This window comes from Spea bombifrons, chromosome 3 (genome assembly GCF_027358695.1).
Source record: "Spea bombifrons isolate aSpeBom1 chromosome 3, aSpeBom1.2.pri, whole genome shotgun sequence".
Lineage (NCBI taxonomy): Eukaryota > Metazoa > Chordata > Amphibia > Anura > Pelobatidae > Spea > Spea bombifrons.
Genome location: NC_071089.1, coordinates 52,307,963 through 52,324,125, shown reverse-complemented (window position 1 = coordinate 52,324,125; position 16,163 = coordinate 52,307,963). Strand labels below are relative to the sequence as shown.

The following is a 16,163-nucleotide window of genomic DNA, read 5'->3' as shown; positions in this document are numbered from 1 at the left end:
GTTGCTTCCTCCTGCCGGGACACCAGCGATTAACCCCTTCAGCGCCAGACAGAACCCGAGTTGTAGAAAGAAGGGGGGGTGTCGCTGCACCGGAGCTGCGTTGGCACTGTGGCTAGCCGAAGCTTAGCTACACAGTGTGACTACTGACAATAAAGGATCATAGCAGCCCACCCCAAGCATCAGACAGCACTCATGTTGAGGCGAAAACACGACTCAGTTTATTAAGAACAGAACAGATATTTACACACACAAACATGATAGGATTCGGGATTTAATCCCATCAACTACCAGACAGCCCAGCGCCTCCATACAGTTCTATGGCCAGCAATGCCCCTATTCTGCGGTGATCGCGGAGGAGCGACGTCAATCCTACGGTACCAATGGAGAGCTCAGGGTCCGAGGATGTTATGGAGAAAAAGTGACTTGATACGACCTTGGGACCCTGAGCGACATCGGCGGAAACGTCCCTGGGAATAGTCCACGCGGTAGCCGGGCCAGAATTGCCTAGCCGCGGCTGGGTAAACCCCGGTCCTAAAGATTGGTAATAAAACCAGGGTTCCCAAATAAGCTCTCTTCGTGTCCCACCACGTCGCTCTTGTGGGGTTAAACTATTCTCGTGGTGGACCAACAGGTGTCCTTAGCAACGAAGTTCTAATTGACAGCGGGCATCTCCACGGTTCCTAGCCGCCGCACAGCTCCATGGATTTGGTCCCAGTCAGGCGTATGGGGCTTTTACGGCCATGCAGAGCCCCCATAGCCTGCTAGTTCATGGGAGTCTGATTAGGGCAGACCAGATGGGGTTTCCTATTCACCCTGTGCCCCCCCCAAAGTGCATAGGGTGGGTTAGACCAAAGAGCGGGCTGGGCAGGCAAGGAGTCTCCCCAAAATTCCATCAGAATCCCCCTCCCAAACTCAAATGTACCCCATGTGTCCTCAGCCTCAGGGGGTTACCGTGACATACACCTTACTGCTTCCATAGGAGTTCAGATACTAAGTAGCAGACAGGTGCCGCTGTCCTTGATTAATTGATCATCAGCAAGTGTGACCACCTCTATAGAGCAGTTCATTGATCTGGAGCATCCAGGTGTGCGTAAACCGAATGACAAGGAGGAAAGACATCAACAATGACCTTAGAGAAGCAATTGTTGGTGCCTATCAATCTGGGAAGGTTTATACCACCTTTTCCAAACAATTTATAGTTCATCATTCAATAGAGAGGAAGAATATTTGAAAGTGGAAAACATTTAAGACAGTTGCCAATCTTCCCAGGAGTAGATGTCCTAGCAAATGCACTCCAAGGTCAGACCATGCAATGCTTAGAGAGTTATATCTAAGACTCTACAGGCCCCAGTTAGCATGTTAAATGTTAACGTTCATGACAATTGTTCATGTGCAATTAGAAAAAGACTAAACAAGTATTGTTTGTTTGGAAGGGTTTCTAGGGGAAAAATCTCCTCTATTAAAATGACATGGCAGCACAGCTTAGGTTTTCAAAATTGCTTCTGAACAAACCACAAGACTTCTGAAACAATGTCCTTTGGACAGACAAGACCAAAATGGAGATGTTTTGCCATAATGCACAGTGCCAGGTTTGGTGAAAACCAAACACAGCATATCAGCACACACACCTCATACCAACTGTCAAGCACGGTGGTGGAGGGGTGATGATTTGGGCATGTATTGCAGCCACAGGAGATGGGAACCTTCCAGTCATTGACTCGACCACGAAATCCTCTGAACACTAAAGTATTCTAGAGTTAAATGTGAGGCCATCTGTCCGACAGCTAAAGTTTTACCGAAATTGGGTCATGCAACAAGACAATGGTCCCAACCAGACCAGTAAATCTACAACAGAATGGGTGAAAAAGCAAACAATCAAGGTGTTGCAATGGCCCAGTCAAAGTCCAGACTTCATCCCGATTGCAATGCTGTGGCGGGACCTCAAGAGAGCCGTGCATAAACAAATTCCCGCAGATCTCAACTAACTGAAGAGTAGGCCAAAATTCCTCCGTAACAAAGTGAGAGACTGATAAAATTTGAAAACGATCCCTTTAAGTTATTGCTGCTAAAGGTAACCACCTTTAGCAGCAATAACTTAAAGGGATTGTTTTCACATTTTATCAGTCTCTCACTTTGTACAAAGGTGTACTTTGTTTTTCACACATAGCTTCTCAATTTTGGCTTTATTTTTTAATAAATCTTGACACGGTGTAATATGTCATGTGTTGTTGTTCATCTGAGGTTGTATTTACCTAATGTTTAGACCTGCTAATGAACAGATTGTTGTTATATCCAGATATGTAAAACTATAGAATTCAAAGAGGGTGTACTTTCCTTTTCACATGACTGTATATAACAGGTACAGGGGATATTAACCCAGGACTGTGATGTATTGATTTTACATGAGTCTGGGGCAAGGAATCTGACAGGATCAGTCAGGTGTAAACCAAAACAAAAGACAGGAGTATTTTAACAAAAATAAAAAGATAGGGACAGACATAAAGGAGGGGAAAAGGAAAAAAGACAAAAGATAGCAAGAACATCTGGACAATGTTATGCTTCCAACTTTGTGGGAAAAGACTGAGGTAGACCCTTTTCTATTTTAGCATGACTGTGCCCCAGTGCCCAAAGCATAAAGGCATGGTTGGATGAGTTTGGTGTGGAAGAACTTGACTGGCCCGCCCTGACCTCAACCTTATCTAATACATTTGAGATGAACTGGAACTGGATTGTGAGCCAAAAAAAGGGCAAAAAATCCCATAGAAACACTCTTGTAGAAAACGTCCCCAGAAAAGTGGAAGCTGTTATAGCTGCAAAGGAGGGACTAACTACACATTAACCCAATAATATAAGAGAATGTTAATGTGATTATGGTGAATGTGGCTCAAATCTAAAAATTAAAAAAATGAAAAAAGTCTATGGATAAGTAGGACTGTATCTCGAAATGCAAATACCAAGAACAGCTGCCAATTTGGTAGGCACATCGAACCTCTAACTTAGTAGAACTGACTGTATTAGAGTGAAATTACAAACAAATAATAACCTGTTTTACAAAGTTTATTTTCATTTTAAGCAACTATAAATCTGGCACCTCACTTGAGTAATTGTAGCACAGCAAAAACCATATTACTTCATTACCACAATGCAAAACATCACATCACTATTTTATAGTTAAAGAAAACTAGATTTACTTCATTCTCAGGTAAAGTATATTAATCAAGCATTGTTCACCTATGGCAATGTATTACAGGTACCATAAAAATACCAAGGCACATTGTTGTATAAAGAAACATTCTAGTACCCAACATTGTATTTTGTGTCTATTAGAATCCATATTGACTGGTGCATTCTTTTTGTTATTGGAAAACAGAACATCTGACCTATTTAACTCCTCCAGATGCCTCTACTGAAAAGTGGAAGCAGGAACCATCATACTCACATGTTAGGTGTCACTCACATTGGGAGAATCAGCTAACAATCACATGTATTCTACTACTACATCAGTGTTCAAATAGCATACATGTAATTGACTGCTGTTTCTCGCATTGACTAGCATGGGAGTGCTACTGAGCATGTGCAGGAATTATGCTTGTGTACATACGAATGCTTCTTCAGCAGCTGGGGTGGAGTTATAAGAAACTGAAGACTCATCTTCTAACTAAAACTAACGAACTCGTACACCAATTTGCATGTGGTAACATGATTTGAAAAAATTTAGATGCACTCCAACCTGCATTTAACATGAAAATAGGACTGGAGTACTCCCTAAATGAGAGTGACTGCAAAAGTGGCCTTAGTTGAGGCTCTTTAGGTTATTTCCTTCATGATCCGGAAACAAATATAGGGAAATTACTATTATTTACCCAAATCAAGTTATGACCACATTAATTGATGTTTATTGAAGTGGAGCACTGTGATATACAAATACCATACAGAAGAGAAAAATATGTGGTTTACAAGAGCTAAACAATAAATAGCTGGTACCCACCTAACAACAGTTCTCCCAACGTTTCTCTAGCTGGAGCAACATTGATGCATCTTCGGTTCACTCTACAGAAAGTAAAATAAAGTAACAATATGTAGGGTTTTTTTGCATGCATGAACATATATTTAAACAAATCATAGTTCATTTAAACAATTCACATTCAGAACCACCATCATGTGTAATGCCTGGGCCTCCATACCCCTCCCATCAGCTTGTCCCATGTCCACCCCACTGTCCCACCAATTGCTCCACTTATCACTCTACCTTAGAAGCACATCTTATGAGAACAGGGGCAAGGCTAGGGATAATGGTGTAACACCCACACTTCACACCTCCAGCTCCTCCTCTCCCACTCTAACACCACAGGTGGACACCCAGACAAATGCAAAGTTAAGCATTATGGTAAAAATAATAAAAATACCTATACTATAAATGGAATATCCTTGGGGAAAACTACCAACGAGATGGATTTAGGAATAATGGTAGACAGTAGAATTGACAACAGTGCGCAATGCCAGCAAGCCGCTGCAAGGGCCAATAAGGTTTTGGCATGCATAAAAAGAGGTATTGATTCAGGAGAGGAGGATATCATCTTGCCTCTTTACAGGTCAAGGGTAAGACCTCACCTTCAATATGCGGTACAATTCTGGGCACCGGTCCTTAAAAAGGACGTTATGGAACTAGAAAAAGTGCAAAGGAGGGCTACAAAATTAATAAGGGTATTGGGAGATACTAGTTATGAAGAGAGACCAAAAAAGTAAAAATTATATACACTGGAAAAAGGGCGACATAGAGGGGATATGAAAACATTATATAAATATATGCAAGGCCAATATATAACGAGATCTTCAGTGACCTGTTCATTAACAGAAATGTACAAAGAACAAGAGGTCACCCTCTGAGACTGGAAGAGCGGAGATTTCATAGACGACAAAGGAAGGGATTCTTTACAGTAAGGACAATAAAAGGTATGGAATTCACTGCCAAGTGAGGTGGTGTTATCCAATACATTAGATGCCTTCAAAAGGGGTCTGGATATTATTTTAGAAAGGCATGACATACAGGGATATAAATAGAATGAATATTTTAGAGCTTCTTGATCCAAGGACAAATTCCGATTGCCTCTTGGAGTCAAGAAAGACTCTTTCCCCCTGATGGCAGAATTCGAAGTAGCTTAATTAGGGGGGTTTTGCCTTCTTTTGGATCAAGAGTAGGAAGGTTAGGTAGAAGGGTTGAACTTGATGGTCTTTACTACTGCGGGGTCACGTAATGCACGTGACAAGATCCCACTGAGTTCTTCCCTGCACATGTACCAGTAACGGGCGTACCCCCCTCCTGATGGCAGCCCTGTTCACATGTAAGTCAAGGCAATGCAAAATGTAAATATCAGCTGCTACCAAAAGAGTACAGTTACTTAGTAAAGGAGGATGAGCAACTCAATGGGGATGAATAATCCAAAACCCAAGAACAGGTAGTTGCACTACAACTATCATATACATTTGAATGGATATGATAATTGAGTGTCCCCTTTACATTAATATCCTCCCCCATTGCAATTTCATGGGGATATTTATCAAAATTCTGTCTATGTAACTGAACGGTTTGCTTGCACCCCGGCTAATTGGCTACCAGAATTATGATCGGCTTAGCCAGTTCCAGTTTAATGAGACCCAGACAAGCATGCACAAAAACTTAGTACATTATTATGTACTCTTCAATGGTGGGAAGTAGGAGACATTATACTATACGTTTTACATTTGGGAAAGGTGCCTCTTCTTATTTAATGGTTAGGAGTAATTATGCAGTTCATTACAACAAATATGGCTATTTACATGCATCAAAATCAAAATTTCATAAATATATTACCGTATTAGTTCACTTGCTGCTTTATCTTTCACCGTAGAAGAAAATGAGGAATGGGTTTTATCTTCAAAAAGGTATGAGAGTGGTGGCTTAATGGTCTCTGTCAATGGAGAAAAATACAGTATGTATGATATATGCTATATGATACACTTACATGCAGAAGACATATCAGAAACGTAGTAAATCAGATATACAAAATTCTACTTACTTGGAGCTTCTTTTCCTTGCTCAGCTCTTGGCAGCATTGACCCCTCCTGAGTCAGGTAGGGTTGGAAAAATTGTTAAAAGCCCCCCCCCCCACTTCTCTGTAAAGACATACTACAAATCAACAGCAAAACACTATTTACCATTATTAAGTGGGAAACATACCCTGCCAAGACATAAGAAAGGAAAGGCAAAATTCACTTTTCCCCTTTCCATCCACGAAATGATTGTGATATATGACAAACAAAAAAGGTCTGCTACAATAAAGCAGCTGGGAACTTATCTCCCAAAAGCTGCACTTGTAGGTTTTAGGAAAGCAAGTATGTAGTGCTTAAAAGTACGTAGAAATTCTTCCCTGTAACAGCACATCAGTCCTGGTTATATTTATTTTTTCCTTCCCTTACTTAATAGGTAAAATGGAAATAGCCATATTGGTCCAAGAGAAGAAGGAGTCTCCAGCTGAAGGTGATCCGTTTCTCTTTATAAACATAGAAACAGATATAAAGTCTTAAACTTTCAGGACCCCAGAGGCCCTTCTTCAGGTGCAATCAAAAAGCTGAAACTCTAAATTCAGGTTTTCAAGAACTGGCTTCTGCATAGAGAGTACCTGAATTTCTCAGAGCCTACTAATACAAAGCCAAATGAATTGCAACAGGAACGACCATCTTTATCACAAGGAATCAGAGAGATGCTTGTCCCAAGGGTTTGAATGGAGGTCCAATCAGCTGACTGCCGGTTTAATTAAGAGTCCAAAGGAAACGCAAGGTTTTTTTTTTTTTCTAGGGTCTAGGTTTTCTCTGTCTTGGGGGTCTATTCGCTAAAGGGAGAGTTGGAAAGAAAATGCTTGTCATGTACTTAGTGCTTGACTTACCCTTTCTAATATATAGCAAAAGGAGTGATTTTTGTTTCCCGAAGAGTACTCACACACCGAATTACGCATTGTACCTTGCTGGACCAAAACTCACCTGCAAACTCTCATAAATCCTGTATTGTTACCTACTCTATCTTAGTTGAATGATGCCCCAGGATCTACAAGCTGCACCCTTTCATCAATGAGCCACCATGTCTACCAATACTTTGGTACTTTTTCTGCACCAGTATATTCAGCAAGCAGAAGTGCTTAGAACTGAAGGAGAGAAAATGTTTGTATGCCTACAACTGCAGGTAGGAAAGGGATGTCAAAGTTTTTCATGCCCTTCATGAGTCAGGAGGAGGAGTCTCCAACTATCAATGCTGCCAAGAATGACAAGGGGAAGGAACATCACAGGTAACAGTGTACTATACAAATAACATAAGGAGGTTAATTGTGGTATTTTGAGGAAATACCTTCAGATACAACATAGCAGAGTATAGCTAGGAATGTGATGTACTAGAGTAAAATATAACAAGGCAATGTATACTGATAGACAGAGCTTTGCACCTTACAAAAACATATTTTATACAAAAAAAAGATAAAAGTCCCATATAAAAAACGGTACCCTATACCGACTGTCCGAGATCAAAATACGAGGAGAAAAGGCACAAATGAAAAAATACAAAATATAAATGGAAAGCACTGAGAAGGGAAGGACTGATTTATAGAAAGTCACTAGATCTGAAACAACTCCACAAGATTGCACTTAATGTGGAAATTCCCAAAAGGATCCGTCTACCAGTAGACTGTCCTTAAGGTCCCTTAACAGAGTTCTGACAACAGGAGCTTAAGTATGGGACTACTGGCTGCTTTTGCATGCACAGTGGCCAATTTGGAAATAAATCGGGCAGAGACTGGATAATCGTGTCAAATGATAGACAAACAAAGAAGTCATGCATCCTTTGGTGTCATAGGACCAGAGGAGCCAAAGCTCGTAAATACTGAATTTGTATTGTCGTACAATTTAAGAAAGAACTCCTGGCTAATAAACGCATTGCACTAGAATCTCTATTCTATGTAAACTGCAATGAAAGTAACAAAAGAGAGTCTCCTTACTAAAAAAAAAAAAAAATCAAAACAAAATGAAAAACATGGATTCTTAAGGTTACAGCAAAATAAACTATTTACCTTCTGGTTTCTGTCTGTCCCTGAGAATGTATTTGTTTGGAATGGTTAAATAGCACCTTTGTAAACGCCGTCTCTCTCTGTTTGGACCCTCTGTTGGATCTAGTTGCCAAGAAGTTGGATAGGATTCTGGATCATACCAAACAGCCCTTTAAATATACATACAAATATATTATAGTCAATGGTTGTTTTTGGATATGATTTACAAAAGTCAGCAGTTTTTCATGTATTCAGCTGCAAATAAATAGATACATATCATAAACTTATGTTCACCTGGTCACCTCACAAAATTATTCAAAAAGGGCTGGTCTGACTCACAGAGGTGAGAACGCAGCGGGGTCACATAACACAATGTTACTTGACCCAAGTAAAAGTGAGACTGCTTGCACAGTGTATATGAGCAGCCAGAAAAAACTGCTTGGGTATAATAAAGGGTTAAAGAAGTGAGGGAAGGACTAAGAGTGAGAGGGTAAGAGAGTATGTATGTATGTATGTATGTATGTATACGTACAGTGAGTGCATGAGTCTATATTTCTTAAATATAGAAATAAGATGCGAGAGAGAGCGCGCTTTGTAAAGAATTCAAAACACATTTAAATGGTCTGCTTAAAAAGTAGAGTAACAGACTGTAACACTACCTAACATTTGATAAATGTTAATATATAGTGTATATACTGTTGCCAAGTACTGTTGCCAGGTACCTGGACGCAGAAGAACGAGATAAAATGTTATTTAAAAAAGTAATATATTTGAGTAAAGCAATAAGATCAAAGGGAAAATGAAACTAATTTGTGATTTTATGCTCACTTCTCAGATTAAGGTGATTTGTTAAATTAAAGGTGCCATAAGTGCTAATGAAAATCTAAAATATAGCAATTTAACACTGAGGTCAGACTTTAGTTACCTTTAACCATCAGATATGCGCACTCTTTTACAATATGAGCACTATGTTAAAAAATATCACTCCACTTCACACCACACATACATTTTCCCTGTTTAAGCATTTCAAAATACATACCCATATAAATGCTAAATTAAGTGCAGCACTAACCTGTCATGTGTCAGCTGCTGAACAAGCTCTTGCCAGTGTCGGCTTGCACTTAAATCTACTTTATACATGCTTCGAATATGCTCAATAACCTTTTTTCTTTCCAGTCCCTGAGATAATGACACACTTTGAGTTATATCACCAGCAATTTTTGAAATGTCCTTTAACTTTGATTCAAGTCGCTGAAAGAGTCTGTCAAAATACAGCAAAGGAGAGAATATAATCAATCAGTAGTCTTATTGTTAAATCAGGCTATTCTAAACACCTGCATTGCTTTTTATCTGCTGATTTGCATTGGAAATCCCTAGTTTACAACATTCAGTAAAATAGAGAGATGAGATAATAGCACTTTTAACCCCTTCTATAGAGGTACCGGGATGTCCAAAAAACGCCCACTAAGAAACCCCTATGGACATCCCTGCCGCTGCACGGGAGACCAGGCTGTCGTTTGACAGCCTGGACTCCCCACTGACAGCAGAAGCCGGCTTTGCCGGCTTTCTGCTGTCCGATCGCCTGTAACAAGCTTCCGGCATGAAAGCCGGTAAGCTGTTACCGGTAAACTGCCCGTTCACGCGATCGCGCAGTTTCAAATCTTCGCTAGTTTTTACTAAATTTCTCATTCTAAATTTTCAGCTAATCATCCAACTATGGCAGGGCTTGACAAATTTGTTGTGAATCTAGGCGCCAGGTAAAAAAGTTAGAAGCCAGGATTTTTTTAAACTAACAGTTGGTCAGGAGCGATCTGATCATCATCAGCCCACTTACTAAACTCACAGCGTTTGACCTGGAAGCACCCTGGACTTTCAGGTCAGTGCTGTTTTTTTTTATTATTTTTTTTTTAACTCTTTCGATGCTGATGTTCCATTGGAGCACAGCATTGACTGATATTTAGTCCCCACAAGCTTGTGGGGACAAATGTTAACCCCTGCAATGCCACCAATGTGTCATACACAATTCTGGCATTGAAGGGGTTAACGCTGCACTGTCTCTCTCAGGGAGCGATCAGGCAGCAGGGGGTGTTGGGGCTGGTCTCCACACCAGCAGCAGAGCCCCGTACAAAACGGGAATTAACCCCTAAATGCCGCGATCGGCATTGAAGGGTTTAACACTGCACTGTCGCTCTCATGGAGTGATCAGGAAGCTGGGGGGTGTTGTGTCAGGTAACCACACTTGTGTGGGGACCCAATCAACACACAACCCCCTTCCCTGAAGCTGCCTGTGGCAGCTGAAAACACGATTGCTGGTTTTGCAGCAACCGCGTTTTCAGCCTACAGGATCACTCCGTGGGAGTGATCTCAGGCTCGGGGGCGGGCTCTGTGTGGCTGTGCTGTCTGCCCAGACTCCTGAACTATGGTATCAAACGAAAGCTCTATCTCTCCTTGAAAAAACAATATATAGTTTACATGGGTACACTATTCACAGGAAAAGAGAATCATCGCTAAACCGACATACCACAAAAATGGCAAAATTGCTCTGGGCTTTGAGATACCAAAAACCCCTGGGATTGAAGGGGTTAACATGTGATGGCAAATGTAGAAAACCTAAACAAAAATACTTTATATCTTTAAAATGCAAATATGGTAAGCCTCGAATAAAATGCAAGCCAAAATCCTGCCAAAAGTCTGCCATTGTAGTGATTTTTTTTTTAGGAAACCGAAGTAAAGAATAGTTACTACTGACAGAGTACGTGCTTGGAAAATTGGTTTTCTACATATATAAAGTTAAAGGATTCTCACTTGTGCTGGTTGGTTGAAATAGTTTTTTTCCATGCAGCTTTGCTTGCAATCTCTTCATTCTCATATTTTTTCTGCTCCTGAAAGATATTTAAGTTTCTGTGAATAGTTCGGAACAAGTATCTATTATATAAAATGATAGCTAATGTATTAAAAAAACATTTCCTATGGATGCAGAATGTGTATACTAGAAGGAGCCACTGATGGGCAGCCATGGCCATGTTCTAGACATGTCTGAAGCAAACCAGTTTACAATACGAGCAGCATTTAACTCCAGAATGCCGATGGGTTACTTAACCAGAAGCTACCTGTCATTAGTCAGACAGCTCCATCCGAATATGCATATAATAGGAATAGTGCAGTTTCATAATTCTAATCCAGTTTGTCCCTTAGGGAGGGTTTCATTTCGACTCAGGCCATGCTATAAGCACTAAATTCTGTTAATTCAAGATAGGGTAGGAAAGTATTCATTGCTAAAGAAAGGATGGTAGAAGTTCAGTGTAATAACAATAATCATTTTAATGATACCACCAACATCTACAAATGGCTGTTCTTTTAAACTATTAACAGAACAAACATTTTGTGAGCACTGCACTCCAGTGAAGGAAACCTAAATGTTCCTATGTTATATTGCAGAAGCTAAACACTAAAGTGGTCAATACTATAGAGACATTGGTATATGGGTTTTACGTATTAAATAACATCCATGGTTTATGTAATTGAAATAAATTTCTTCCTGGTTATCACATCTTAGTATATTCTTCAGCAAGCCTCAACAAGCAGATTGCTTCAAATTTGGAACAATTAAATTATTAATACAGAAACACAGAATATGACAAGTGGAAAAGACTCTCAGCAGAAGTCTGAATTAGTCTAAATCTAAGATGAGACGAATGACCAATTAAGGTTTGAGTCTTTACAGGATGAAATGGACCGAATGATTCTTATATGTCGTTAAATTCTGTTTCTACAGGAATCAGTCGGACCATTTAGGCTTCTCATTTTTCCTGATGTAAAGACTCAAACCTTAATCAGTCCTTGGTCACATTTAAAATGCCCTCACTCTCTTTGCCACTAGCACTTCAGCTGGCAGGTTGTTTCACTTATCTACCTTCTTTCAACATATCAACGCTCCTGATCCTCTAGTTTAGACTATGACCTCTTGTTCTAACATTTATCTTCATTTGAAATAAGCGTCTCTCCCTCTTTGTATTTAACTTTTTCTAACGCATCTTCCCTTTCTCTTGATTCTTCCGAAATGTTCAGGTGTCTTGATTTCAGTTATAAGACACATATTATAAGGTGTACCAATTACTGCCAACGTTAGCGATAGCAGGCTGTTCTCCAACACTTCTGGGTTGCTTAGGATTGAGGCAAGGTCTGACCAGATGACAGAAGCGCCTTAACCATCTCCCTCTTTCTGCTACTAATGCCTCTAGCTGTACACCCCAGCACCGTGCTTGCTTTTCCAGCGCTTTACTGCATTGCCTGCTTACCTTTAAGTCTTCAGAAATAATTACTCCCAAGTCCCTCTCTTCTGTTGTCGCTGACATAATACCACCAATGCTATCTTTTATGTCCCAAATGTATTAAGTCACATTTATCATTTGAACATTAAACATGCAACTGCCACGCTGTCAGCCATTCATTCCCTTCACAGGAAATGCATTTTAGTTTGAATAAAAAATACTCACCTCTTGGATAGCTTTTATCAGATCTGGCTTGGGTGGAGCATTGGGTGGGACACATTTGTAACCAGCTAATTTCAACGCACGCATAAACATTTCTGCTGCCGTCTGTTCTTCCTTTGTTAGCTCTTCCTTATGGTCTTGCATTAATTCATACAGATAAAGAGCTAACTTTGGTCCATGCTAAAATATGAAACAAAATTCAATATTATAAAATTACACACCAATAATATCTTATGAAATGTCTTTTGGCTATGGTCTGGTGTATTGCTCCTACAAAAAGATTTATAGGTCTTTCTAGAGCAATGAACTAAAACAATTATCTTGAGAGATATATTTTCATGAACCCCATAGTACTGTATAGTGAAGCCCAAAGCTAGCATGGCTTCTGCAGAAATGCTAATTGTACCTCTATGTAACATAGAAACTCACTTTTTCTTAAATTAAGTGCATTCGTGAAAAATCATCAAATGGAACTGTACTTACTTGTAAATGTGGATTAAAATTTAAACAGTCTCTCAGGATTTCTGGATGTTTAGGTTCTTGGACTATATCAAGGACCTTTTTTCGTTCCTCTATTGGCTGTGTTGGGGATAAAATATGAACAAGAAGCCTCCCAAGTTGAACTCGAAATGTGTCTTTACCAGACCAGAGTATGGTCTTCCACTGATGCTTAGGTGAACTGCTCCTATTTGTTCCCTGTATAGGAATTAGATATGACTACATACATCAACACTGAAACAAATATTTGACATGCTACACTTATTGAGAAGTGGATAGGAACATTTTACACAGGTGGTCTCTAGTTCTTACAAGAACAACACATATGTTGCTGGGCACAAATGATTGATTCTTGTCCATTTTGGTCTTTTGATTTTAAACTGCTTGATAATATTTTTCCAATGCATATACTCCCACCTTCTCAGATTGTCCTTTTAGATATGCTGGCTCAAAATATTGGCATTCAAACTATAAAAATGTTGATCTACATTCTCATTGCAGCTAAAACCCCTTAGTTAGGCTATTGAAGTATTCAGCAGTCCCTCCCGGGAGACAATGGAGTGCCTTGAAGAAAACAAATGTGTCTAACACGATTGGAATTTGTGGCAGTTATACAGATTACAGTGGCCTAGTGGTTCTGAGGTCTGGCAAATATAGGCAGGTAATATATAAAAAGGTACTTATGTTGTGTATTATAGAATAAGAATAATTTTTAATCCACCTAGGTGGTGATTAGTGTCTGCTCAATTACTTTTCAAATTTGTGATATTTTTTTCTTTTTCTAATTTTATATGATTGATTATGCTAGGCGATGCAGCCATGGGTAATTCATTAGGTACTGGTCTTGATTGTTTGTAGTTGAAGTTATTCCCCAACAGAATCATATATACATATATATGTATTGCCAAAATAAACTATCTGCCAAGGTGTGTGATGTATGCAACTGTGTGTATGCTTGTACTGTATGTATGTGTGTTTAAGAATGTAAGTATGTATGATTATGCTTGTGTGGGTTTTTTTTCCTGGAAGGTGAAAACAACACTACACAACACCAGGGGTAGGCAACAGCGTGCAGTGTTGTCACTTTGAGGTCTGCTACTTGTTTTCATGCAGAAAATGGACACTCAGGCCCAAAACATTCACAGACACTGTGCTAAACTGCAAAATATTATCATTACAATATTAGCTTAGCTGACACTTACCAGAGAAAAATTGATTCCATCAATCATAGTTTTAAGAAGTTCCTCCTGAAACTTATTTTTAACACTGGCAAGATCAAGCTGCATCTCCTCTTCAGAAGATTCAAACTGAGATCCAGAATACCTCCTTTTCTCTGAGGTATCTTGCACACACAGATCAACATGGCATTTTTTATTGATATCTTTGGGAAGAAAGGAAAAAGACAGTAAAATTATATGTTATATATACATATATATTTTATATATATACCCAGAGTTTTTCTCTGGATTTAGGCAGCCACAGTTGCTTCTACCTCTACATACCCCTGTCTGCCTTGAAATTTCTGCCTGGGAGAGACTTTGCTAATACCTTGTGTCTTGTTGCCGTGCTCAGTCTTGCCATGGTATATGACTTTTGACCTTAAACTGTCTCCAGCAACCTAACAATGTTAGTGACTTTGGCTGTTCTTCACCCAATTTTATTCATCGTACACAGCTGTTTCTGTTTCAGTTAATGATTGTATTTCAACCTATATATAGAATTGATGATCATTAGCACCTGTTTGGTATAATTGCTTAATCATACACCTAAATCTATGCTACAAAATCCCAGACTTTTTGCAAGTTTATCTAGAAGAATTAATGAACTCAAAGTGTGATCTCACCAAATATTGATTTGATTTAGATTTTCTTATGTTCACTCACTTTTCATAAAAGTTGTGATAAAAAAAAAAAAAAAACTATGAACATGTCTACTTCTAAAGCATTTCTTTCACACTTGCCTAAAACTTCTGCACAGTACTGTATGCATTATATAGTGTTGTACAATGGATATTATATGCTTATGATGCACATTACCTTGGTAAATTAACCGATTAACAGCTAAGAGTGTCAGTCTCTGAAGTCTTTGTATAAATTCAGATTCAGATGCCCTGATTGGATTTTCTTGACTCATTCTCCTCTGCATCATTATTGTGAGTTCATTGCTTGCTACTGTGCGCATTGTCATTAATAATGGGTCAGATTGAGCAAGAGACAATCTATGGACATCTGGTAATAAGAAATAAGATATTTATATTAATTAGTATACTAGATCATCAATTGTGAACAAAAATTTAAGCAAAAGGTGTGCACATAACATTGAAATATACAAATATTTCTTCAGATATTAGATTAAATTTAATCACCTGCAGAATAGATTAAAATGGTTAGGTCCTACTGGTCAGGATATATTTAATAATTGGAAAAAATAGTTTTTTTAAGCTGATATAAAAAGGAAAAAAAGCCCCATAACAAATCCCTTTCTCAAAATAAATAAAATAATAATTTTATATAATAATAATAATTTAAACAGTCCAACATAGAAAATGACCAGAAAGCGTACCAAAGACGACACATCCATGGCAAATGTTAAGTGAAATATGATTGGTGAGCACATCTGTCTGGTTATTAATATAGGTTACATTTGTAAGACAAAAATGAAAATAAGGTTTTTGTATAGACTGATTATTTGTTATAATAAATTTAGACATGCATTGATAGTAAGAAATCCATCAAAACATTTCTAGAGAAATGTTCATGGAACTGGGACAGCCTGATGGAGGCGGCATTACTACACCTGTTTCGTCTGGGTATGTGAAAGTTGTGAATCCAATGGGTGACTGGAGGGGCGACTCCTGGCTTAAAAAACTGTAGGATGGGGGCATCGGAAGTTGTCCGTATGAGCAAAAGTGCTTTCTTGGGATTCGAGGAATAATGGAGTCTTTCATTGCAACTGAGCCTTTGTTCAAACAATCACAGCATGTGTGTTATTATATAACAGTTTAGATTAAAAAAAATAACCAAATCTACTTTAACTATTAAATAATAAGCGGTCAAACAATCTTGAGACAAATGAGAATGTGTGTGTGTCTTAAGGATTGGCA

At 38.9% G+C, this 16,163-nt stretch overlaps 1 protein-coding gene across 1 annotated transcript in view; it reads right to left on the bottom strand.

Annotated features, from left to right (window-relative positions):
* The window catches only part of LYST (lysosomal trafficking regulator), a 119,371-nt gene that overhangs the window by 30,476 nt on the left and 72,732 nt on the right, over window positions 1-16,163 (bottom strand). The window contains exons 28-37 of the mRNA XM_053461265.1: window positions 15,857-16,018; window positions 15,097-15,288; window positions 14,263-14,441; window positions 13,046-13,258; window positions 12,566-12,742; window positions 10,875-10,951; window positions 9,142-9,330; window positions 8,094-8,239; window positions 5,852-5,948; window positions 3,989-4,050 (exon numbers count right to left, since the gene is read on the bottom strand). Coding sequence (XP_053317240.1) covers window positions 3,989-4,050; window positions 5,852-5,948; window positions 8,094-8,239; window positions 9,142-9,330; window positions 10,875-10,951; window positions 12,566-12,742; window positions 13,046-13,258; window positions 14,263-14,441; window positions 15,097-15,288; window positions 15,857-16,018 — 1,494 coding nt within the window. The remainder of the gene's footprint in view (window positions 1-3,988; window positions 4,051-5,851; window positions 5,949-8,093; window positions 8,240-9,141; window positions 9,331-10,874; window positions 10,952-12,565; window positions 12,743-13,045; window positions 13,259-14,262; window positions 14,442-15,096; window positions 15,289-15,856; window positions 16,019-16,163) is intronic.